The sequence below is a fragment of the Plectropomus leopardus genome, chromosome 22 (genome assembly GCF_026936395.1).
Source record: "Plectropomus leopardus strain MGB_pleo_1.0 chromosome 22, ASM2693639v1, whole genome shotgun sequence".
NCBI lineage: Eukaryota > Metazoa > Chordata > Actinopteri > Perciformes > Serranidae > Plectropomus > Plectropomus leopardus.
Window position 1 is genome coordinate 12,798,360 of NC_142197.1, and position 26,079 is coordinate 12,824,438.

The following is a 26,079-nucleotide window of genomic DNA, read 5'->3' on the forward strand; positions in this document are numbered from 1 at the left end:
CTATTTTAAGTTCTTGTATTTTTTGACTCAAGCTGACAGGGTTCTTCTTCTTCTGGGTTCACAGGGTTTCTGTCTGTCTATCTGTCTCTGTCCCTGTATTTCACCATTCAGTCAGCAGCAGCACATTCCTGCATCTCCTCAGCTTTACAAAAAGCCATTTACCCTTATAATTTAATAAACCTTCATTTTCTTTTGACGACATTTTATATTTTTCTTCTAGTCTCACACTGCAGGCTATACTGCCCTGTGCATTTTAAATACTGCATGTGTCATATTAAAGGAAGACTGTGACTTTTAAAAGAAGAAATAACACATTCCTTCTCTGGGAAATAAAAATCTTAGCTCATTAGCTATAAAACGTACCCTTGATCAGTTTAATACACCCTTGATTTTGCTGATCCAGCCTTCGACTTTGAGACACAGGCCTGCATAGATGGGGCACGGGCCACAAACATGAACAGAGGCATTTATGCTCAATGCATTGTTCATTGCAATATGCTCCAAAAAGCCAGGCGGTCTACAAACCAAATATTCTGTTTATAACCAAGAAATCAAGTGTCCCTGGAAAATGTTTTAATTATAAAAGTAGGCTACCCTGTTAACACTAGTGAATACTGGCATAGCAACAAAAGATGTATTAGTGTACTGTAACTGTTGCTTACCTTCAAGACAAAATTATTTTACGATGTTTTGCCTCCCCGCCCGTCACCACTCGTTCCATGAAGCCTCTTCTTTCTCCTGGCGATTTCTGGCCGTTTGACTGTTCTGATGATCTCTCAATGAAGACTTGTAGAGATGTCTGTGCAGGTGAATCTGGCCAGTCACGCCTGCTGAGCTAAAGAGCACAGGCGTGCAGTTAGTGCCTAGTGACAAAAATTCAAAGTTGCACAACCAAGCACCACATCAACTTTCACGGCCTTCGCGCTTGATGCAAGAGGGATGGTTATGTCATTTTCTGGTGTTCAAACAAATGATCCAGTGACACTGCAGCAAGCATACCATATTTTTCTTGGTCTGGTATGACCAGTAGCTTATGGTAGCTAGCGTTGGTAAAATTTACAAACTAAACAATTTGCTGATCTCCCATTTATACTTGAAGTTAGTGCTTGTGTGTTTTCATGTGTGCCTTCCTTTAACTGCGATTTTATTACACCGGGGGTCTGGGAGAAAAAGCACTTTATTCCTGTCTATTTCCTTTATTTATGGCAGAATTTACAATAAGGTTGACTTGACTGTACAGTAGATACGTGCAGCCGTATCCATGGATGTTACCGAGCAACGCATCCTTATCAAAGGGTTTATAAAATGCTCTACGAATTGGCGCCCCATAATTGATGGTACATCCTTAACATAAAGTTATGTAATCACCATAAACTTAAGGTTAGGTTTAGGGAAAGACACATAATGACAATATACCTTAAAATGAAAGTTCACACGGTTCTGAGCAGTGGTCTCCTGTAGGAAAGTCCCTGTGGAAAGTCCTGTATTTTATGACCCATTTATCGCCCTAACCTGCCTCCTCACAGGATCGCTTGGGACTGCTGTTAGCACATTGGTCACTTGATTGCAGCCCTCCAAATATCTGGGTTATGCACAAATTAGTGGCTTATCATTATATGGAATATATACAAATTTTGGTACACTGGAAACTTAACAATAGTGCATGAGAACAGCCCCGACTCACTTACTCATGTCAGGAAAGAACAAAACATATTTTTTAGTTTTCTGTAAAGGTATGTAGCAAACATACTTTATTCGCCCAGGTTTTGAGATATCCATCTCTAACACTCCTGATATCTATTGGCCTCTCTCCTATGCACATACTATCTTTGGGTCCCTGTTACAGAGCCTTGGGGTCCCCAGGTTTTGAGAACTTCAACAGTGGAGTCTCAGTGCTTTTACAAGAATACATCTGACCTCAGTTAACTTAGCAGAAATACAGCAGAATGTTTTTGTTGGGCAAACAAGCACAAATAGACACATCTTGGTGTGCATTGGTTTGGTTGGTTAAATGGAGTCATAGTGGGGACATGAGTAACTTTAGATTTGGAGACAGTCTAACACTTTGACAATATTTGCCTGGTTTTCAATATGATGGTTCATTTGGTGTTCCAGCATTTTTACTACCTTGATTTGGTACATGGGGAGAATTGAGGGAAAAAGAGACAGGCTGAAAGAGTGGAAAGTAAGAGAGAGAGAGAGAGAGAGAGAGACGGGGGTGAATAAGCCGTTTGTTTGTCCCTCGGCTGTCCTCCCTGGCCTTGCCTGGTGCTTGGTGCCTGGCGTCCAGGGTCATTTCCTTTCATAACGACCACTGCCATCCTTGCATTAGCATTTTCACTGCTGTGGGGGCAACACTTGAGTGTGCAAGTGTGTGTGTGCTTGGTTGCTTGCTCGCTTCGGGGCCTTATTATGCAGGGACTTGGGAAGACAGAGAGAGGGGAGCAGGGCCGAGACATCGACCTGACGTCGCTGAGATCCACCATGCCAGCCAGCGGCCCTCTGCAGGTTAGTGCACCCAAAAAGAGAGTGAAATGCGTGAAAAAATGAGAGACTTGGGGAGAGACAGGTAGAAACTGAGGAGACAGACTTAGAGAGAAAAATGTGAATGAAGTTGCAAAATCTTTCTGCATGTTTAGCTATGGCCTCTCCTCCATCTCTTCCTCTCTGTTTCCCCCTGTTTCTTTACCTCTTTTCATCTCCCTTCCTCTCAACCCTGGTCTATCTGCGACTCTGAATCGCTGCTCCTGTCTTAGCTTTGCCGCAGAGCTGTGGTATGTGCAGCCTATGTGAGAGCTGAGGATCAGAGGGTTGCTGTGTGGCTCTCTGGGTTCGTCTGAGTGTCCGTACTCTATTCTGAGACTAAGTTACGATCGCAACATCCATCAAATATCAATTAGGACCTGGGTGCAAAGGCTAATAAAGTCCTCTAATGCAGACTGGTCAACAGAACAGGTACTCACTAATGCCAAGAATAAGGGGTCAAGGTGGGGCTGCTGACCTGAAGATGTCTGTTCATTTTTAGGCATATTTTGTTTATTTTTAAAGAAGCCTTTTTTCTAGTTTTTTGGTTTTATTTTTCTTTGGTATCCTGTTAAGTGTACTGCATTACTTTTTTCCTTTAAATAATCCTCTGACTCATCATTCACTACAGTTAAAGGTATGCCGACAGCCTCCGTCATGCGTGCGTGCGCCCGCCCGCACACACACACACACACACACACACACACACACACACACACACACACACACACACACACACACACACACTCCCTGGTGACTGTTGTGATTCATCTTCTGTATCAGTGTCAGGGCCAGCAGTGCTCCTGCCCATCAACCAGCAGGGCTATCAGTTACTGGTATATTTAGCTACACAGTCTCTGGTGAACAAAGTGCTATTACTCAAGAGAAGCTGTGTGCATGTGTGTGCATGTGTGTGTGTGTGTGTGTGAGAGAGAGAGAGAGAGAGAGAGAGTGTGAGTGAGGCAGTGACAGATGCGGATGAAAAGGTGTACAGTAGCTGAGTGGGTGTATGTGTAGTAAGTCTGATATGCTTAAGCGCCACCCAAACTCAATATAATCACAGTATTTTAAAGTGTTGTAGGTGAAATTAAACCAAACCTAACAAATCATCTTGTGGAGTTTTTGCCAATTTTGTTCATTTTTATTACTGTCAGTCAAGGAAGAGGCAACATTAGGCCATTTCTTTAAGAACTAACAATGTTGCTTTTTCCAATAAAGGAGCAGTGTGTAGAAGTGTTTCTACTACACTGTTCGGTTTGACACAGATCGACCACTAGCCCAGCACCTGCTAATGTGTGTTCACCTTTATTTATCTGATACCTTACGATCTAGACATTCAGGATGTTTTTACCGGCAGCCGAATTATCCACAGAGATCTCTTCCTCTCCAAAACAAATGGACGTGATGTTTTAAACTGGTAAAAACATTGATTAACGCAATTTCACATTAGAAATTTGCATTTTGCAAATGCTGTTTGGCTTGTTATGAAGGGGCTGCAAGCTACAGTGGCAGATGCAAAAACGCGAAATTGCAAAAATGCAAAAACAGAAAAATGCAATGCAATGGATAGCTTGATCCGCATTTGATTTCATGTGAATATTTTCTGGAATCTTCTATATTTTATTGTATGGTACTGTAAATCAGTAATAGGAAAATTCACCTAAAGAGGTACAAAAGTATAAACCAAACTGATAAGTGAAAGTACAAACTGTCAGGTCAGCAGCAGCTACTCAGTATGCCTACAAATCTCATATCTGTCATTTCACTTCCTGTCAGCAGGTTGACAGTTGCAGCAGCAGTATGAATTTATGTCGCAGCAAAAGTAAGGTTATAGTTTGCTAACCACATCCAAATTTACAGCTTGTGAATGCTGACTCTGTTCATTCATTTAACTGAAAACACAACCACACTTTCCATCTGCGAATTTCCTTCTCATGTTTTGATGTGTCACACTTGCATATTAGTTGAGACCTTGAACAATAAAACTATTTATGAGATGCAGTTTTTGTAATGTTGGGGATAAGTTGTCACAGAAAACCACAGAAAGCTGTTACAGTAGCTGGTGTATGTTTAAGCAACAGAATGAAGAATTAAAATGACTTACATGGATTTTAAATGGTGATTAAAACCACAATGAGTGCTGGAAGAGCCCAAGGACTATACTGCCATATAATGCCTAAACACAGTAACTAAATTGGCTGAATGGAGTTAAGACCATACCTGGGCTTTCTAACGTCTGTTTTACCAGCTACAAAATCATAACAACATAGAACTTACGAAAAAAGTCAACATATCAAGTTAGAAAAACATAGGTAAAAACCTAAATGACTCCACGCTAGCTAGTTAAGGCAACCTGGTGAAAGCTAGCCTGTGTAAGCTAATTTACCCACTTTGCTGATGTGTTTCCTGCATTTAAAATCATCTTTTTAATATTCAAAATCTTACTTAATTAGTTTTTTTATATCATATAAAAACACAGTTATCATAGGATGTGATAATGAATTGTAGCTATTGCTTGTCTTTCTTTATTATTAATCTTTCCCTTTGCTTAACTAGCTTTCAAACTTTAAGCTCAACTATTTTTTTTCCAAATTTACCATTTCTGTAGTTATTGTTCTTGCTTTTAAAGGCGGCATTGCACTAATCAGAGATATGCTAAGAACATATTGCGCCATTTGACCACCAACAGTCACTACGGCAGTAATAATCATATCATGTGCCTCACAATGTAAATATTTATATTCGCAACCGCAAGTGCTCACCACAACTATTCATCACCACTTTGGTTGCTTAATCATATGTTGGCAGATGTGAAAAGAGAAATGTGTCATCCCTAGAAAAGCGGATGTATGCATGTGTGTTTAAGAGATTGCTCTCTCAGCATGATAAACATCCTGTATGTCAATGCCAGATCAAGCTTGTGGTTTGTTTGATTTATGCTATCATTAATACATTACAACTATGTGTTTGCCATGTTGTTTTGACAGACAGATAAATGGCTAGTTGCCACTGCACTAAAGGAGCAGGTGTAGTAGATGATAGAGTAAGAGCCAGTGGTAGTGGGACAAAAAATATGAAATGGATATTGTCCTTTAGAATACCAGCTATGTAATTAGATGAGGTTTTCTCTACAATCTGAAACTTGCCACTGCATCGTACAGTAACTTAATTACTTGTAATTTATAGCCACTGTGACATTATGCAAGTCTTTAAGCTTGTTCGGATCACATATGATCTTGTTTTACTTTACAGAGTGGACCATGTGCTGATGCTGTTTTTGATACCTGCTCTTTCCAAGATTTAAAACTCACTTTCAGTCGCGAATTATGTATAAATATTTATTAAAGATTCATTTTCTTGTTTTTTGAATAAATGGAAACTCATTTGTTCCAGTTTTTACACCCAGAAATCTCACTGATTTATGATCAGTGACACTGTATCAGTCATAGCCAGGTATCGCCAAACTAGTTCGCCGAAACCTCTCAGCTCAGCTTCTGTTTCTATAGTCCCTTTCCATGCACAAAAAAACCTGCTAACATCTGCTAACATCTGGCTTTTTAATGTAACACAAAAGTTAATAATCAGCATTTACACCTGCATCAAATGACATCAAATGCAGTAATCACAGGTATTTCTTGCCTCCAGCTCTGATTGGCATTGATGAAAATACAACACCGGGCGTGAACGCGCTAATTTTACTCCTCTACCCTCACGAGACAATGACGCGCCAGCACAAAACACCGCCAGTCTCCTCAGCTAGGTTTATGCTCTCCAAAGTGTCCCTTTGGTGAGGGTATGCAACCCAAAAATGACATCATCATGTATTTTGCATTAAGCGTGAAAGCTCTGCAGGTTGTCAGTCATAGCCCCAAATTAGATAAATTGTTGTGATTGGCTCGAGTGCCAGGTGGCTAGAAATCAGTGTGAAAGTGAGAGGAATCAGCGGGAGCAAGTAAAAAAGGTACTCACAGATTTGTCTGGTTCCTAGGGTAACTGTGCCATTGTTATCACTCAACAGACTAATTAACACCTTGATATAGTGTGGTGACTTTGTGCCATGGGTTAGTACTCATAGTGCACCTTGGATATCTGGTGTTGAGAGATTTTATTTATAAAATGAACTTGACTTAAACAACCTATCTTCACCCTTTAAGACCAGTTGAGAAATGAAGCTTCACATGTTGTGAGACTTTCAATACAGTTTGACGGCTGTGGATTTCTGCTTTTTTTCAAATGGATTTCTAGGGTTTCTGAATTCATAACATCATTTTTTTCAACATCCAGACATGCTGCACTCAGCAAAGCTTCAAATCAGGTCCTAAGGAGAGTGTGTCATTTGCTGAAATTGGATTTCTGAGGTTTTCAAGCTGGGTCTGTGTGAAGCTAGCATGATGAATCTATTTCCATGGTGTGAAGGCTTTACACCTCTAAGTCACTCTCTATGTATAGTGCACAGCAACAGGGCGTGGAGCACTCACACACAATTTATAGGAATCACACAGCCTCTACAAGCATGGCAGCCATGCTTCAAAGACAGAGCATGGTCAACACATTCTCACCCCAACTCGTCAAATATTGCCGGTCAGTGATCGGTCAGTACCATTCACGTCTAAGTATGATGCACTAGCTATCCTCCTGTGTCTGTTTTGAACACTCTGGGACAGCGTGTCTGTTTCTTTTCACAGGAAATTAACATTTTCTGCTCGTTAGATGTATACACTCTTTTTCAAAATAAACTGATAAGACTGGTAAAACTCCTATTTACATTATTTTCCTGTGCGAAACAAGCACATGGTTAGGTTTAGAAAAAAATCCATATGGTTTGGCTTAAAAAAGTGAACAGCAGGCTCCTGGTTAAAAGTCTGGAGTTTGTTGGACCCATCCACTGTCAGTCCAGGCCGCCCTATAGGGACCAGCTCCTTATATTGCATCATTACTGGCAGCATTTCAAACTGATGCCGGCGGTGTATCATACTGCCATGAAAGGTGACAGCAGGCCAACTGGCAGTGTATTATACTGTCTGCAACAGGTGCCATTCGACCAGTTTATTAACTGACACCTTCCAGTGGTGTATCATATTGCCGTGAAAGGTGGCTTTTTGTGTCATTTCTAGCTCTGAAATCACTGACTAAGCAGCAGTATTTGAAGTGTTAGAAACAGAACGGGCTAAAAATGGTCACACTCTCAAAAGAAGGTGGTCCCTTAACTGTTATATTTGTTTTAGTACGATAACTTTAAAATTTCTACTATTCATATAAGTTAAACAGCCTGAAAGCAAACCATCATATGTTGTAAGAAATTACAGTTTGACGTGCTCTGCTTCTATGAAGCACTTCACCCAGGCAAATAATCATGTTTGGCTGCCAACCAGTGGTGACTACATGTTATAATCAAGTTTGAGGGGTAGGGTCACTTTAAGACTGATTTCACATGTCACTTATTCCAACAATAACAACGCCTATATGTGTCATAACAATGGCAACAACTGTATTTAAATGTTGTTTTTCCTGTATTTCTGTCTAAACAGCAGCTTGTTAACCAGAATACTTGTTTCTTTTATCCGTCTGCTTTAATGTCTGCTGTTGAGTGTCCCTCAATGACCACCGTCCTGCTCATCTCCTTTCCACTTCTCTCAACTCCGAGAATACACTGTTGCCTCTCTTTGACATTACGTGTGTGTGTGTGTGTGTGTGTGTGTGTGTGTGTGTGTGTGTAACCCCTTCTTGGCCCCTACATGGCAAATGCCACATTCTGAGTGTGAGTGTGAAGTACGATAAGGTGTGTGTGTGTGTGTGTGTGTGTGTGTGTGTGTGTGTGTGTGTGTGATTCCGGGAACTTTAATCTGAGACCCAACAGAGCCTCATCTTTAAATGACTGTTGTTGTGTAATAGGTTTGTAATGTAATGTTTACTTTGTATGTACAAACTATAGCATACATGTTTCAGGCTGGAATTTAATATCCAGATTGCGTAGTCAGATTGTATACACCAAAACATTTAATCAGAATGCAACTTTTTAAAAATTGCACAAAGTTGTTCCACCCGCTGCTAAGCATCCAATCTGCCAGAATTCAATTAATTCAATACATAAAGTAGAAAAGAAGAAGAAGTGGTTCTGCCTATTGATGCAATTTAATTGTTAGTAAGGTCAGAATAACCCAGGCTACCTCTTTAGGTTTCTACTGGTAACGACTGACAATTATTATGTCCAGCAAAGATGCAATTCAGCCTCTTTAACATTATTACAAGACAGAATAATTTAAACTGTGTTTCTGAGAAATTTACAAAAGCATTTTTTCTCATATCAAGTGTATCTAAATTTACTTTTGAAACATGTATCTAAAATGGATAAAGTGGATGAAAGATGGTTAGTAGGGCCAAAAACAGAAAAATATAATATTTCACTTTTTTTTTTTATGTATGACCATGAATGTATACATTACTGTGAATATATAGCACTTAATATCTTTCTTCCCTCTTTCTTTGTTTTATGGTCTTCCTTCAACTCTGTCTCTCTTCCTCATACAGTCCACATCTTTTTTTTTTTTCTTTATTAACACATTCCTTTCTCTATCTCCCTGTTCCTCTTCCTCCTCCTCTGTCAAAGGGGGGGCGGGTATGTTTTCTTTTCATTTTTTAGCGAGGGAAATGACAGCCGACTCGGTTTGAATCCGAAACAGGTTCACGGGAAAAGAGCCCAATTCACTGCCATTTGTGTGCATGTGCAGAAACGTGAACAGATTTTTAGAAGGTTTTATAGAGTGAGCGTGTGTGAAATGAGTGATACCACACGAAAACTTAGATCCCTCCAGATATAAACAATTAAGTTATCACACACAGAGATCAGTCTCTCTGTCTCCTGCTCTCACTCTCTGTCTCTCACTCTCAAACCAACAATTTTTGTGTCACAGAGTCAAACAGAACAGTCGGCGTCTTTGCTTCCACTTGAGCCGAATTTAAAACCCTGACTCCAACAGCTCCTTAAATGTTATTTCCAGTGAAAGACTGCATGATTATATATTTCCTAAAGACGTTATTTGTCAAACCAACTAAACGCTCATCCTTAAAACCTTGAGCTGATTATTACGCATGAAACAAATCACAAGCTGCAGCTTTAGGCGAAGAGTGTTGTGTCACACTTTTGTTACTCATCCACTTGTTCCAGTCGTATTGGCCAAGAAAAAACAGGAAACCCCCTCTCTAGTGCCGAGGCTCCCCTGCTGGGACGCTACAACTCACAACACCATAACTCACACAAACACACAGATACACTTAAATCAAAAGTGCACACCGAACTTATAAATCCAAGATCACCATGTCTTTTCATAACCTTACACACCCTTCTCATAAAAACATACGCAGCTGTAAAGTGTTTTTCTTAGAATTCAGAAAGATGTATTTATTTTCAGAGAATTGCGAGTTGTCAAACAACTGTGCTTGTAGCTAGGCTGCATTTAACTGCAGTGGTTTGAGGTACCATACACTTCATTTAGATCTGTAGGCATCTATTGTACCATGTGCTGTGCTTGGATCACTGCCAAACACATATAGAGACACACACATACAGACACACATCTGCTGAAATGCATACACATAAAAATAGACATAAAGATGTATAATGTCATAAACATTTACAATGCTCTAGAGGCTTTGTGTGCGGTGGGGGGGATGAAGCATAAAGTCTGTGCTTTAAGTAGGAGTTGATACTGAGTGCACAGATGCAATAATGATATCATTCTTCTCAACTATTCCTTAAAAGAAATACTTCACCAAATGTGAGAGAGGAAGGGGGTAAAAATCATTAGAAATCATAGAAAAAAGAGAGAAGAGAGAGAGAGGGAGAGAACTTGGCATGCAGAAATCGAGAAAAAAAAAGTTAGTCGGGCTACAAACTGAGACACACACAGAATCTGACCTCTTGAGTTTGTTGATAAAATGTGTTGCTATGCTGTATGCACTATAAAGTATGTGTGTATTTATGTGAATCTAAAGGTAAATACAGACCTCACTGTATCTATGTTTTCCTTTCCTCCACTGAGAGTGTTAGGTCATCGAATAAGACAAAGCGTTTGTGTGGGAAAGACCCCGGACGTTTATGTTTCTGCTCAATCTTGCGTGTGGGTTAACAAGTGTGTGTATGTATGAACTGTTCAGTTGATATATGTACAGTGTCTGTTTGTGAGCATGTAAATACGTGGCTTGCGTGTAAGCCTGTTGTGTTTGCAAGGGTCAATGACATAACAGCATCATTCGAAGCTTTGTGTACAAGCAGACGACTATTTAGCTAATGCAATAGCATGATGTAGCTGTGTGAGGTCATTTGTGATCTTAAATGTGTTAATGGGAAAAAATGGGAGCAGGGCAGGAACGATGGAGGGAGAAAACTAGTGTGGGAGATGGGTGAGGTTCTGCCTTACCTCATCCAGTCTCCGTCGCTGATGTTCCCCGGTGCCTGCTGTGCTCATGGGACGATTGTTGATTTCAACACAATGAGATCACGCTAAAAGTGAAACAAAGGCTCTCTGTTATTTATTGTCCTCTTTGTGAAACCACAAAAGCATCGTCCAAGTCTTTCGGGAACTCACTTTATATTTTCATTTGTCTGCAATTAATGTGAAATCTTTTTATTTTTTTTAATTTTTAGATATTCTCACATAAATTGTCTAACAAAATGTCATACTTTTTAAGTTCCTAAAAGGCAGGGAGACACTAAAAATGTCAGCTTTTTGAGTGTATTCTTGAAGAAAATAAAGTTGCCAGTTATAAATGATTAGCATCACAATTCTATGCTCAACAAAACTATATGCTCTGGCTACTTGTATATACATGCAGCTCTAATCTCACACGTTGTATTTTTAAACTTCCGCATGACCGGACACATAAACTTTTTCACAGCATTTTTCTCAGTTCTCTGTCTGCATAAGCCTGCTCTGTGCAAACATATACATCATATTTAGGAGCCTCAGGGGAGCTAAATAGATGACCTGCCTGAGGTTTAGTCACCGTTCCTGATCTATTGCATTTATGTTTACGCCTCTGTGTGTGTATTTGCGCAGGAATATCCGTCTACCCTTTTGACCTCCACAGTGAAAATAAACAGCAGTAACGTCTCTTTGACAAATAGTTATTCACTTCTTCTCAGACACGCACACACACACACACACAAAGTCATGTTTCCATCACTTCAGAGGACATTAAATTGACTTACATGCATTTCCTGGAGACTTTCCCTAAACCTAACCTTCACCTAAATCTTACCCTGACCTTAACCAAAGTCTTCACACTAAAATTTAATGATTTACGTTATAGTGACTGGGGTTTTGTTCCTAAATGAAAGGTGAGTCCCTACAGTCTGAGTGTGTAAAGAGATTTATGAATTAAGAGCCAGAAAGTTTGCATTGAGCAGGCTGGAGCTGAGGTGAATGGGTCAAGCAAACTCAAGACTTTCAAACAGATGTTTGTTTCCCATGTTAAAAAAGGAGATATGAAGTTATTTTAAAGACAATATACGTACCGGTAAGTCATGTGACATAATGTTACATTTGTAATAAACATACTTATTTTAAGTCAAGTTAGATTTATCTATAAACTCATAAAAATATAAAATAATTATTCACTTTTTCTGCATGTGTTGCGCAGTTGTTACTTATATGATGCTCATTTCTCTATCTACTGCCTGACAATAAAGAAACTTCAATGTAAAATGACATAAATCTGTTCATTTAAACTAATAGTGAGGATGTGCATTTACTCTGTGTGTGAAAATAAAAAGCAGACGTGGCACTGAATGTTTAGAGATTTGTCTCAGTGGAAAACTTCCATCATTAAACACAATAATTTCCAACAGTGGAAGCACATCACAGTCTTGTGGTTATCTGAAATTACACAAGTGGCTGTTGAATAAGCTTTGATCAGAAAGGCCTCAGATCCATGTTGATCATTACCACATTGCCCCAGCAATAATAACTCCTGTGGTAACCAGGGAGTGAGACTGTGATTTTTCCTGTTTTCTTCTGTTCCTTTGGGCACATGTGCTGATTACAGTCACAGTAATGGCATACAGGTATCTCAGGGTATCTCATCATTGCTTTTATTATTTTAATAAATGAACTTCCCTGTGTGTACCACTGAAACAAAGTGCAAAGGAGTGCAGTATTTTATGTCCTTAAAATGGGGCAATAGTTTGCTGTCATGAAGTTACAGGAACTAACACAGTGTGCATGTGTGCATGATATGAGTATGTTTACTGAGTTATTGATTGTCAACCTGCATCATAAGAACATGTTATGTGAAGGTTAGGAGTGTATATTTCTAGTTTCATCACAATATGATGTTATATTATGCTGGTCGATCGATTTAGGTCGATCAATATAAGCCAATATCATATACTCATTTAACACAGTTGGTTACAAAATTGCCAACCCTTTTTTTTATATTATATTTTCTATAACTGGAAATAATTAAAACTGGTTCATTCTGTCTGAAAACACTTTCTGTTAAAAAAAAAATGTTTTCATTTGATCTTTTTCCTAAAACTTAAGGGCTAGCTGACATAAAGAAAAACATCTCAAAGAGAGGCAAACATCATATTTTAAACCAAGTATGAAACTCAGCTCAATAATAAGTGTCAAAGATCACAGACAAAACAACTGTGTTTTGTAAATAATGTTTCCTCCACATTTACATCTTGCTAACTTCATTAGCATTAGCCTAAAACATTTTACACTGAGTAATCTAGCTTAGCGGCTAGCGGACTTTTCCTGGACCACAATTTAACAATTTTAAATGTATTATTTCTGCTTTTCTTACTCACCGCTGGTCACTGCATCTCCCGACAGAACCGCACCGACGAATTTCAGTCTGCTGTACATCTTTTCAGACGAAAATTTTCGAGACAGAGCAGCTAATGTAAGGTTAGCACGAAGCTAGGAGGGAAAGATATCCAGAGAGGATAGAGGACGTCATCTAATGCTCACACATGAGTGTGTAGTTTCTGGCAGATATTTAACATAAAAGATTTCAGCTTTATCTGACTGCACCGATTCATAAAGTAACTACAAAGGTTGCACTCACACAAACCATATGTTTAAATATACAGCCTGAATATCTCTTTTTAAATCAGCGCAACTGCAGTTATGACATCAATGTACACAACATACATTTGTAGTAATTGGTAAACCACTTTAGTATGTGTGTAACACTTTACCTCCAGGTACTTCTCTATGTGTACATTGGACAAATTTACCTACATCTTGTCATACATGAATAACCCGTGTCACACTTTGCATTTTCAACATGTCCTTGCTTTTCCACATGTTGCTTTACCTCACACATATGGCACATATAGTCAGTGGTGGGCTGTCAAGGCCATCAAGGCCTTCTCTACTGGTCCTGTCAAAATCAAAATCATCGTTTTTTTCATAATTAAATTGAAATGTGCCTGAAATGTGTCTGTGTGTAATTCCTTGCTCAGTGTGACATTTATCCACAAAACAATTTTTTTTCTCTTATGGAGCTGTATTAGGATTTCCTATGTCACTTAAATGTATCACAGCTCCTCAGACCAGCTCTTGTGGTACAACTTTGAGTGACAGTACTTTCAACCAATCAGATTTTGATTTGCTGTGACAGAACGCCCCGGATGTATCGCTGCGCTAGCCTTTAGCGTCGGCATTAGCTTTGAGCTTGATTTGGCGGGCTTTGACGTTAGCAAACAAGCTACATACATATTGATGGGGCAGGACAATAGCCGCTTGTTGCCGAGCTTCTTCATGTTCCTTTTTCACCAAAGAAATTGTTACAAGAGGAAGACCTACACCTGAACTGGTCAACTGGATGGACTTTCCAAGGAAAACAAAGGTTTTTTGCGGCATTTCACCCAGAGCAACTACAGCCGCTATAAGTGGCTAACAGCTAGCACGAAGCGGAACAAGCTAATTTGCCGGTCATGTTTACTGTTAAACAACACTTAGGGAACATGGCGTAGCTCTGGTTTTAGCAGCTTCACGAAGGCAGCTATCAAACGTCAAGCCTCTGAGCTAAACTAGCACAGATTAAGAATCGTTTTGAAGATCACACAAGGCTGCTGTTTGTTGCCTTGCTTGATTCAGACATTTCCCGAGTCAGAGCTCAGGAGCCTGAATGAGAGGAGCACAGTTTCACCTTCCCAGACTCACAGCTGAATTCAAAGTGATGTATAACATGACAAACCTTCAGGGGAAGAGCCCAAGTGATCTACTGACATTTCTGAGGAGCACGGGGCTTGCAGACAATTTGTCACAACTTTATACCCTCACATGCTTGATCGTAACAATCCCAGTGTCCACAACCTCAGTTGAGCGATCTTTCTCGGCTCTCAAATTCATTAAAACATATGAAGGGAATACAACTGGACAAACACGACTGTCGGCACTGGCTTCTGTCTCCATAGAGGAGCTGCTCATTCATCTAAAGCAGGAAGCACAACTGCACGAGGAAGTCATTGAAAGTTTCATCAGAAAGCACCAAAGGATGGATTTTATTTACAAGTGATGGGTGAGTGCTACTTTATTTTCTCAGATAAAGTTAATGTATTGTTGTGGTTTGTACTACATTCTGCATTGTTAAGGCTGTGTGTGATAAGTATTAATGGGTCCAACTTTTTTTTGGTATTTTTTCTTATTGAACTGAAGGCCGTGCAGTGATAATATTATGGTAATATTTATTGTATGGAAAGTTTTTCCTGCCATGTTGTGTTGTTGTTTGGAGACATGATGATCTGATGGTGGCGCTACAATCGCTGCTAGTGGTGTTGTTGTTGTTTAAGATCAGTTTTCGTGTTGGTGTTGATGCTGATGCAGTGGTGCAAATAGCGTGCTGATGTGTTTTGTATGTGGCAGTGTCGGCAGGTCATTACTGCTGGCCCTGACTAAAAACCCACGGTATGCTACTGCATATAGTATATCGTGCTGGTGATACATACACAAGCAACAAGTTAAGTACAGGTTCAAGTGTATGCATAGACAGAGAAAAAGAAGCTCTGACCTTGCTGCACACCTGTCCATATCAAACTGGTTGAGCCGGCATCCCTGGTGTAGGTGACTGTTGTGTATGAAGGCGTAATCTATACTTGTATAACTTTTGGCTTCAGTACATTTCCACTTGTCACATCTTTACAGGGAAGGAAATTGAAACTGCCAACTCTGAAGGACCCATCCGCTCTTAATCTTCTTCGTATGCCTCTTTGCACAAATATGACATTTGTATTTGATGTGTACTTATGTGGATTTCAGGATAATGAATGTAAAAGTGAAAAATGTTAAATGCATTTCACTCTGCTAACATGCAGTTTGTTGTTGGATGTTTATCATCTAATGGCTGTCCCTTAATGAATTATGAGAGGCCTTTGGAAATACACAGTTTTGTTATAGTGCCCCTAAGTGGCAGAAAATCTTCACACTTCTCCAAAACACAGTGTTGATGTTTTGAAAATAATTAAAGATCCCTAAATTCTTCAGTAGAATGCATGTGATGATGATACACATATAAATCTTTCCACACTCTGTTTTTAGTTTCTAGGCTTGGGTAGTTTGCACATATTTTCAACCCCAGGCAGTTTCTATGTGTGCCTGTCTTTTTAAACGTCTCACAGTTTGGGATGCAGCTTTGGCACATAACAGCAGCATTCGTGGAACTAAGGAAGCGGGAATGCCCACAATGGACACAAACACAGGGGAAGGAAGCGTGTGTTGTGGATGGTGATGAAGGCCGAGCCGTTAAAAGCCAGGAAGCCGTTGGGAGGAATGTCCTGTGATGTCACACATGGCCAAAGCCTGAGAGCTTGTGCGCCTCAGGGAAGTTTTAAACTCCAAACAGGCTTCGGCTCATCCGTAGAATTAAAAAAAAAAAAAAGAGCCTTTCACAAAGTAAGTGATAGAGTGGCACAACAAAGAAAATACATTGAAGTGCCACTCTTCCATCTTTATATAACGCCTGTTCACACCTCATCTGAGCCCCTGAAGCACAACTCGTAAACACAGCCGCATGCACAGTACTGCACAGATATTTACAGTACACAGTATGTACACACATCCTGCAGTGGTGTGCCCCTCCCACACAATTCTTGTCATGTTTGTTTTGGATGCAGACACTATTATGTTAGTGTGAGTCAAGATCACACAGTGGCAAACTGACTTTTTGGGTCAATATATTATAATTACACCAAACCACAAACACTGCTAAGACACGTTGTGTAATCACAGCAGTTACTCGAAAGCTGACATGACTCAGCTTTTTAATAAGTTTGTCGCTGTTTTTGATGCTTCATTGAGTTTTGTTCTCGACCTAAAGAGATAATTAAAATAAGGCATTTTATTTATCAGCGCCTTTCAAAGCACTCAAGCACACCTTAAAAGACAGTTAGAAAACAAGCTGCACTGCATCCAGACATCATAAAGTCAAACAAAGCAGTAATATACAATAATACATTTCTGAAATAACTAGGTATAAAAATCATCACCAGTGCTAAAATCAATATGGGTGTAACTGTTGAGTAAGGATCAGACCAAATATGCCAGTTTGAAAAGGTGTGTTTTGAGATTGGATTTAAGTGTGAGGAGAAAGTCAATATTATGAGAAAGTTCTGAGGGCGAGGGAAAGAACAGCGGAAAGCTCTAGACATGATGGTAGTCGAGCAGACAGATGGTGAAGTGAGTGGGATGGCAGGAGAGGATCTGAAAGGGAGGATGTGTAGATGTGAAGGAGTTTGGAAATATAGAAAGGGGCTACTGTCGTAAATGAAGTGCCTTAAAAGAAAACTTTAACCCCCACATGACCTTTTGCATTTCAATCATGTACCCCGTGTTATGTTGAATTTGTGAAGAAAACAGGCAGCTCTTTTCGACGGGGAACTGAATGAAAAGTGAAACTTCTCTATGCTCTCTTCAAAGCTGGACTCCATTGACAAAAGCAGTAATTTTACCTTGCAGAAAACGGGAGCTGCTGGTCTTCCACTGCCTTTGTTTGTGTTGCTGTGTGACTTTGGTGTTTTAAAGGGTTAGTTTGGATTCACCAAAGTCGCACAATATCCTAAACAAACAACCAGTCGAGGCCATGGCAATCCAGCAGCTCTTGTGTTTCGTGGTATAAAAATACTTTTTAAATCAGTCCTGCTTTGTAAAAGTTTAACCTTTTAATTCAGCTTTAAATAGTAAAGTTTTAGCAAAACTGCTTGTGTTTAGGAAGTACTGAGTATATGACTGGATAAGTGAGACTTTGATTATACTGAACAAGTTCTGGAAGAGTTTCTAAATTGCTGTTTTAATATAGTTTTGCTGTTGTTAAATGCGGACCCCTATTGCTTTAATTCATCAAGGATTCACACAAATTTTGAATTCTTTGTTCACCGTGAAGGCATGCAAGAAAAACAAAGTTTCTCCACAAATGCAATGTAATTGGTTAATTAAAATTTTTATTTGTCACCTTGCAATTGAAAACATATAGTAGGCCTGTGATCATATTCCGAAAACATCACGTCAATTAAGTAGTGATACCAGGTTGGAAGCCTGTGTTTTAAATCAATGTGGTGGGACTTGTTCTTAGTTTGGATAATAAAATGAGTAACCAAGATATTTTGAGATAATGATTATGATATAATGTGAAATGTGGTGTACCGGTAAGCAATCCAGTGTCTCACATCTCTGGTATGCCTTGAATGTGACGTTACCTTTTAGCACTAGAAAAACAACAATGACACAGATTGTGCTGCACTTTTCACCTGACATATATAGGTCAAAATCACTCCTTTGTCATCCTGGTAATACAGCACTGCTACATTACTGCAGAGATGACTGGTAAACTTCAGAAACTACCAGTTTCCCCAGAACTAACGGCTGTTTTAAGAATATTCTTAGCATCTTTCTCAGAGAAGTGTTTAGCTATATCACGGTCTAAAACTTGTTTCACGCAGTATTTCACTTTGAAATGACCCGTGTAATGCAGCAGTGGAGGGGCATGGTGTTTAGAGATAACATTCCTTCAAAGGGAAGGTCTGCAACCAGCTCCCACAGGAGCAAAAATCTGCACCCCTGAAGGGTCCTGGAACAACTCACCATTGACCTCTGATCCCTTGACAGAAGGTCATAAGCTAAAAAACATTATTCACCAGCTTGATGAAAATGCATTTGCATTATTGTTAGATCAGATTTATCACTTCAGAGTGATTGGCATGTGTTTATTTCAGCAACAGGTTATTTTCAGTATTTGTGACGCTCCGTTTCACTGAGTACATACCCACAGGCACTTTTTATGACAGGTTAAATGCCAGAAAGAAACACAAGGAATTCCAGCTATTACTGGTGTCTTTGTCCTCACAAAGACTCTTTGACATCAGCCTGTCCACTTTACAAATATGCCTCTCCTGTGATAAAAACTTCAAGCAAACACTCAACAATGAGTAGTATATTTTTACTACTCCACAAATCATCCCAGAGGGGACTTTTTACTTGCTATTGTGTAAATCATGTGTGTGTTTCCTCTGGTGATTGCACAGTGTATGATGTGCGCCCCCCCCCAAATAATATTACCAGTAGTCAATAACAGAATGTCAGAGACAGGAGCAACAAAATTTTGGGGACCAATGTCTTGAAAAACAAATAAATCATGAATATAACATATTTTTAGTGAGTTACTGGGAGTTTAGATAAGATTATCAATCTCTGTGTATTCAGTTAAGAGATTTGTCCAAGAAGTGTTAATTAAATTAAGCACAGTAAGTAACAGTACCAAGGACAGGAAAATGACATTCAGACAGTAAAAAAGCATTCTTGTTCAACCTTGAAGAGGAGTCTCTTTCTGAAGTTTCTCCTTTTTTTGTCCCTGTAAAATCTTTTGTGTGGAGTTCTTTGTTTTCCAAAGCCAAAGGTGGCATTTTACTTTTTGAACCTGAAGTGGCATGTATGCTAAAGCTACAGTACAAATTCTTTGTTGTGGGTAAAGTGCATTAATGGACTCTTGTGTTTTTGCTTGAGGAATATTATTTTTTGCAGTGAAATTCAAGCATGAAGAAAAGTTATAGTACAAGGTTTTGCATCTTGTGTCATTATAATCAAATTCATACGAGGTCTCCTTGACACTAACCTGACTGATCTGAACATTCAAGAGATTTAAACCGGCTATGGAGCAGTAAGGTAACTTACTGCCATACTTGTCATTCCTGCTTGTCAGCACTTCAGAGAAATGAACCTCTGAACAGTTAGAACATATCTGTTTATGTGTGTGTGTGTTTGCAATGTTACCATGACAGCATCCAACGCATTTAAGAACGCACTGATGGTGCAAACGCTACTGGCATACACACCTTTACCCACCTGGCACACACACACACACACACACACACACACACACACACACACACACACACACACACACACACACATCTGGCAGACATTTCTTCAAGGGTCGCATGCCAAAGGATGCTATAACAGTGTGCAACATACGTCAACGTCTTATGCAATAGACTCTTCCACCATGGCTGACGTCAGATGAGAACCAGGTGTTTATGGGCTCTTCTTCATACACACACCACACAGACGTACATAAGTACTCACATACGTCTGTAACTATTGATAAAATCTGCCTAATGATAGACAGCTGTTTCCTAAACACCAGTTTGTTAGAGGAGTATAGTAGTGTAAAGTTCAGCCTAAATGCATGCTTTTATCAATAAGTCACACCAAAGGCTTCTTGTCCTGTTCTGTACGATTTCTGTTTCTTTATACAGCTGCGTTCAAATATCTCAATCAATTACAGTCTTTACTTTGCAAAGATTGCCAAAATATATTATTGGGAAGTAAGCAAAAGATGCACGGCCAAATGCACCTCCAGGCAAACCCTAAAATGCCTGAAAACAAAAACGTGATTTCCCCACAAGCAAGTCATTTTTTTCATTTGTTTTATTATCAATGTGGCAAAGTAGCAACAAAAGCTTTCTAATATGAAATAAAATCTGCCTGTTAGAGGTGCAACCCTTTGTAACGATTCTGTAGTAGGCCCCTGCATGGCCGGCAGGGCCAGCTGGCTGAGTCATTGATATGGGAAGCTCTGTAGCACCATGTGGTTATGGTCAGGAATGCAGAGAGTCAACTGATATTAGATTAGTGCCACTCTTTCTCTACTATTCCCAGATGGCAGACTGAAGTCCACATGCAGACACATATTCACAAAAACACACAAATGCACACTCATGTGGTCAAATGTTGCGGTTGCTCTGTGTCTGTATGTGTCACATTAAATCATACAACATATTTGTAATGTTATTTTTGTTATTTTCGCACGTGGGCGAGTGGCTCCACCAGTGGGTGTGAGAGATCAAAGGTCACTGAGGTTGTGTAGGTTGTTAATTTTCCAGGTGCTTCTATCTTTTACTAACTCACACACACACAAACACACATCCTGCCCAGCAATTACCGAGGCGTCCATCCTGCTGTGTAACAGCTCACCCCCCATTGGATGATAGTAGGATGACACTTTGATCATCACAGAGAGGCAGGAGTGAGGATAAGCAGATAAATGTAATGTAAATGTAAGAAGTAAATAGAGAGCTTGGCTAAAAGATAAGTGGTTAAAGACACTGTAAGAGTAATTACCATTTCATTGTTTTAAAAAAATTGTAATTTATATTTTATTTTTATCATCATCATCATTATTATTATTATTATTATTATTATTATTATTATTGTTAGTGCCCTGTGAACATGATTCTAATATTGATGCTGTCATTTTTTTCTCTATTTTTCACAATCCTGATGCTTTAAGAGACTGGACTGAGACTCATTTAAGTTGCCTTTTTTAGTTTGTCCAGCTATGTTTTCACTCAGTCAGTTTATTGTAAAGAAGATTGTGTTTTCTTGGTTTTTGGGTTTCAGTTTATTGAGTTCCTCCCCTCCTGTGTTCCTCTGCTGCCTTTCCTTCATTTGCTCATCTACACCCCTGCCCTGCATCAGCCTCGTTAGTCCCCCCTGCTCCTTCCCAGCCATCAGCTCCCTGCCTTTTCTTCTGCCTAATCATCTTCATTTCCCGCACCTGAGCTATTCCACCCTTTTCTCCACCTGCACTTCATCCCCTCCACACACTACTTTGTATTTCAGTTCAGTCTTTGTTGGATCCTTGATTTTGTTATGTGATCTTCAGTTTCTTTATCACTTCTCCAACCTTGAATAACGAGTGATCTATTTGAGTTTGTGTTGCCTGCAGTGTCCAGTATTTGGGTGCACCTAGGCTGCGTTCAGCACCAACAAAATGTAGCAAAACATTTATTTAATAAAAACGGGTGTGCGTTAAACGAACTGTGTTACGCACAGTGCAAATAAAGAGGGCTTTATTGGCATAGATAACTTACAAGAGTGAATTAAAAACAAAAATTGTGTGTACAATATGTAAAGATCAAAATTTTGTTTATATACACATAGCTGCTGATTGGGTACACCTCTGACACAGCCACCAAGTGAGAGAAAACACACCTCAAAGCCTGTTGCGCACTATTTTCACACCACAATGACAATCTGCTCATTTCCTAAACAATTTAAAAATGATAAACTGCTATTTTAGGGAATATTTTTGCAATAGGATAAAAACTACATTAATAATTGGGCAGATTTCCTTTGATTGAATTCAGAACTAGCATTAAAAGTACTATGTATAATCAGAGTGTCGTGCAATATATACAAATTCCCACTTATTTTATCTTGATACAATCGCCTTTATAAATGAGGCTTGAATGTAATTTTGTTTCTGCCAGTTCACAGTTTTTACCTCTCTCTTTGAGCCTTTCTGTCTGTCAAAGCAGAATGCAGGAAGTGAAATTGAGATTTATGTGATAGTAAACAACACAGGAAGGGGGGGGGGGGTGTCAAAAGAATGAAGAGGTGTCTTTAAATGACACGTGGGTTCACTCAGTAGGTCTTTCACACAGCGGACATTTTGACTTGTCTAGTAGGAAAGCACAGATGTTACTAATAACACAAATGATGGCTCTGTTCTAATCAAGTTTCCTAGTGAGAGTGACAGTTAACAAGCGCGCGAGATGACAGGAACCTGAAATTCAGGAAGCCAAACAGAATTCAGCCTTCAGTGATTTAAGTTTTTACACCTTTCCTACTGTGACAAGTCAAAATGTCTTCAATAAAAAAGGTCTGTTGTGACATAAAGGACTCAGCAGAGAGCAGGTCTGGCAGAGAAACTCACAATAATATCACAGCCTTTGGGATTTGCTTATTTACTCATTGGCATTGTAACCATGGAAACACACTTCCAATCAAAATGTAAACACCAGCATCTACCTCAGATTATGCAGCGTGGGCTTTAATTCATACACACACAAGCCAACACACACTATTTAAAGCTTTTTTTGTATTCCTCTGTGCAGGCGACTGTGGCACAAATATCCAAGTGGACTAAACTATGAACTCATTAGATTCTAGTAGTCAAAGGTCAAAGGTCAAGGTCACTGTGACATTGTCTATCTCATTCTCATGAATGTGGTATCTTGAAATCACCTTGAATGCATTTCTACAAATTTGACATTTTACACAAATGTCTCATAGAATAAAATAATTGAATTTCTAAATGCCATAATTCAGAAGGGGAGATACTGAATTAGTGACACTAGTCTTGGGTGTCCATGTTGAAATTGATGTGATTGTATCGATCTTTTGTGCTGCTGGGTTGAAGATGTGAGTGAAGATTCTACATTTTAGAATATGTAGCTTCTTTGCAGCAACATCTGTTGGAAACATCATCACCTGTCATGGGTACATATGAGTCTGGACAGACATGGATGTAAACTGGAACTGGAGCTTGACTAGTTTGCTGATGCATACAACCACAAGGCAGTAATTATAGTTTCTCCATGCCAGCTTTGCTAATTACAGCCCAGTCGGCAGGACGATAGATGGCCATAGGGCAGAGATCAAGGGTCAGTTTTGGAGCTGCTGCGTAAGTGTGAGTTGGACACGGTGTGTGTGTGTGTTTCTGTTGTGTGTGTTGTGTGTGTAAGTGTAGATACAGACTCTGTCCTGTTTTTTTTTTTTCAGGTCAAAGTTCACCTAATAGGTGTTTTGACTCCAAACCAGTGTGTGTGTGTGTGTGTGCTTGTGTTCAGTTGTATCCACCGTTTGCTCGTCCCTAAGCATAATAAGTCTATTCACTGACATGCCCACCAACCCCCTCCTACAATCAGCAGGCACATATACAGACAAACAAACAACCTGAAGCGCAGCATTTCACGGGCTGACCCATGGCCCCTAAAACAAACAAACACAGAAAATGCCAAGAGGTGATGTTTGGCTCTCACTTGTCAGTCCTGGATGGTGTTTTTAACTTTAACAAACTGTCTCTAAATTGAGGCCTCTAATAAAATGTAAAAAGAAATGGACACTGTTAACCCTGAAAACATTAATTTTTGCTCTGAAGAAACACAACATTGACTTATGACCTTGTGGTAAAAGCAAGTGTGTTTTCATAAAACAGGTCCGGAGGTCCGTAATAATGACACGTGTTGAACACTGGGGGCAGCAAATAAGAGTGTCCTTCAAATGTCAAAGCAGCTTATTAGGGTTCATATTTATGTTTATTATTCGGTGGTGACATCTAGTGGCCGTAGTATTTTTGATTAGAGCAAAGGAGGAAGTCAGGTGATTTAAAGAACAAAAAGTCTGCATAGGTGTGGAGGTCAGGGTGAACGGATGGGGCAAACAAACACAGGACTTTGACCCACCAGACTGCTGTTTGTGTCCCGTATGAAACTAAGTTGTATAGTAGTTTGAAACAGCAAAAACATTTTTGAGGGAAACAGTATGCCGAGCATATTACATCTGCAATTGACATAAAAGCAATCTTTCAATACAGTATTCACTCGCATCAACTACAGCAATTTTATTACCTTTATTAACATTTAACCAAAATCAAGATTTTTTCCTAACCATAACCGAGAACACTAAGTTCTGGTGTCAAGGTCCTGCACTTTGTACGCCTGCCATCTTCCCCAACCACCTTCTTGCAAAGCTTACACAGTACATAAATGCAATGTTTTGTCACGTGAAAAAAATGTCTCTGAACATAATCCAGGCAACCACAACAATGTAATTACAGTAAGACAGCAGTTTAGTAACATACAAACGTTTACTTTCTGAATGACCGATGGGGTTGTGTGGGTTACAGGATTTGTTGGAAACAACAAACAGAGCACACTGTGAAATGCAACAAAAGAGAAACCGGTGTGGTTGAAGGGCTGAAGAGATGAATCACACAAAGAAGACTGAGGAAGACAGTCTGCTATGTCGTCAGACACAAGTCATAACGCGAAATGTATATTTATACATTTTTCCTCTGAAAATCCTATGGGCGTGCGTGAAACTTCACAGAAAGGCAGATTTCGCCATTAACAGAGAAAAGTACTATCTAAAGAAGCATTTACACATAGCTACTGGATAAAAAGTATAAAAATAAAGTTGAAATTTTAGGGATTATAACTGTAAAAAGGTGATATCAAATTGTCTCTGAATGATTAACCAACCTATGGTTTGATCCTTAGAAAAACCTTTTTAAAGTGGACATCGTGCATTTGCAACAAGCCATAGACCTTAGTAACTGAAATGAGAAGCTTCATGTGAAAACCTGTCTCTCAGGCAAAAGACCAAGGCACTCACAGCTAAAATAATTTTAGTAAAGAGTAACTCAGACACTGTTCTGCTGCCAGAAAGCCAGCAAAAGGAAAACACAACTTGTCTTTGTCACTGCCTCTCTTCCTCCTTTCTGACTCCTCTTCTTTGTGTTACTATCTGTTTCTCCTCATCTGTATTTCTGCTCCCTCACCCTAAATGGTAGTTACATAAAAACCAAACAGAAAGATGATGCCTTCGGGCAGACAGAGCCTTGGAAAAAATGCAAAGGAAAAAAACCCCAGTAAAACAGGCGAGCACTGAGACAGACAGACAGAGTGATGAAGAGACAGACTGACAGTTAAACAAGATATTAAAAGAAAACCAGAGCTCCACTCCTAGTTGGGCTTTCTCTCCCATTGGCTATTATGGCAACCAATAGGAGTCCAGGGGAGGAGCACTTCCTGTGAGGTCGAGGGGGGGCTCCCATTTGGTCTGCTGTGTGTGAGTGTGTTCATGTGGAGTTATAAGTGTAAAGACTTGCTGTTGTGTTTGTGTGTATAAAAATACCTGTACATATGGAACGATGTATTCTTGTATGCCCCTCGTTCTGGGGCTGGTTTGTTTGGGTGTTGTGTGTGGGCAGAAATGGAAGTTTTACAAGGACTCTGGATTTCTAGGAAGCGTTAACTTTATAAATACCATATTTCCATAAAAACCAGTGAGGAAAAAAAGAAAACTTCTCTGCACAAAAATACATTTTACCATCTCTGCTCCATACTGTGTAGGGAGCGATAATATGTATAAAATTAATATTTGCTCCTGGACATTAGCCATTGTTTCCATAAAGGCGTTTTTATACACATTTTGACATCAAAGTCCAATAAAAACTCTAAACGTTTTTATGCTTGAGGTGGTTCTC

At 39.4% G+C, this 26,079-nt stretch overlaps 1 protein-coding gene across 5 annotated transcripts in view; it reads left to right on the plus strand.

The window, feature by feature from the left end:
- The first annotated feature begins 2,244 nt into the window (after window positions 1-2,244).
- Window positions 2,245-26,079, plus strand: part of LOC121961553 (ninjurin-2-like) — a 33,040-nt gene continuing 9,205 nt past the window's right edge. For 3 of the 5 annotated variants that reach the window (XM_042511591.2, XM_042511589.2, XM_042511592.2), the window contains exon 1: window positions 2,245-2,508. In XM_042511591.2, the coding sequence (XP_042367525.1) occupies window positions 2,413-2,508 (96 nt within the window). In that variant the 5' untranslated portion in view covers window positions 2,245-2,412. The remainder of the gene's footprint in view (window positions 2,509-26,079) is intronic. The other 2 variants (XM_088072451.1, XM_042511590.2) reach the window with 2 other exon arrangements.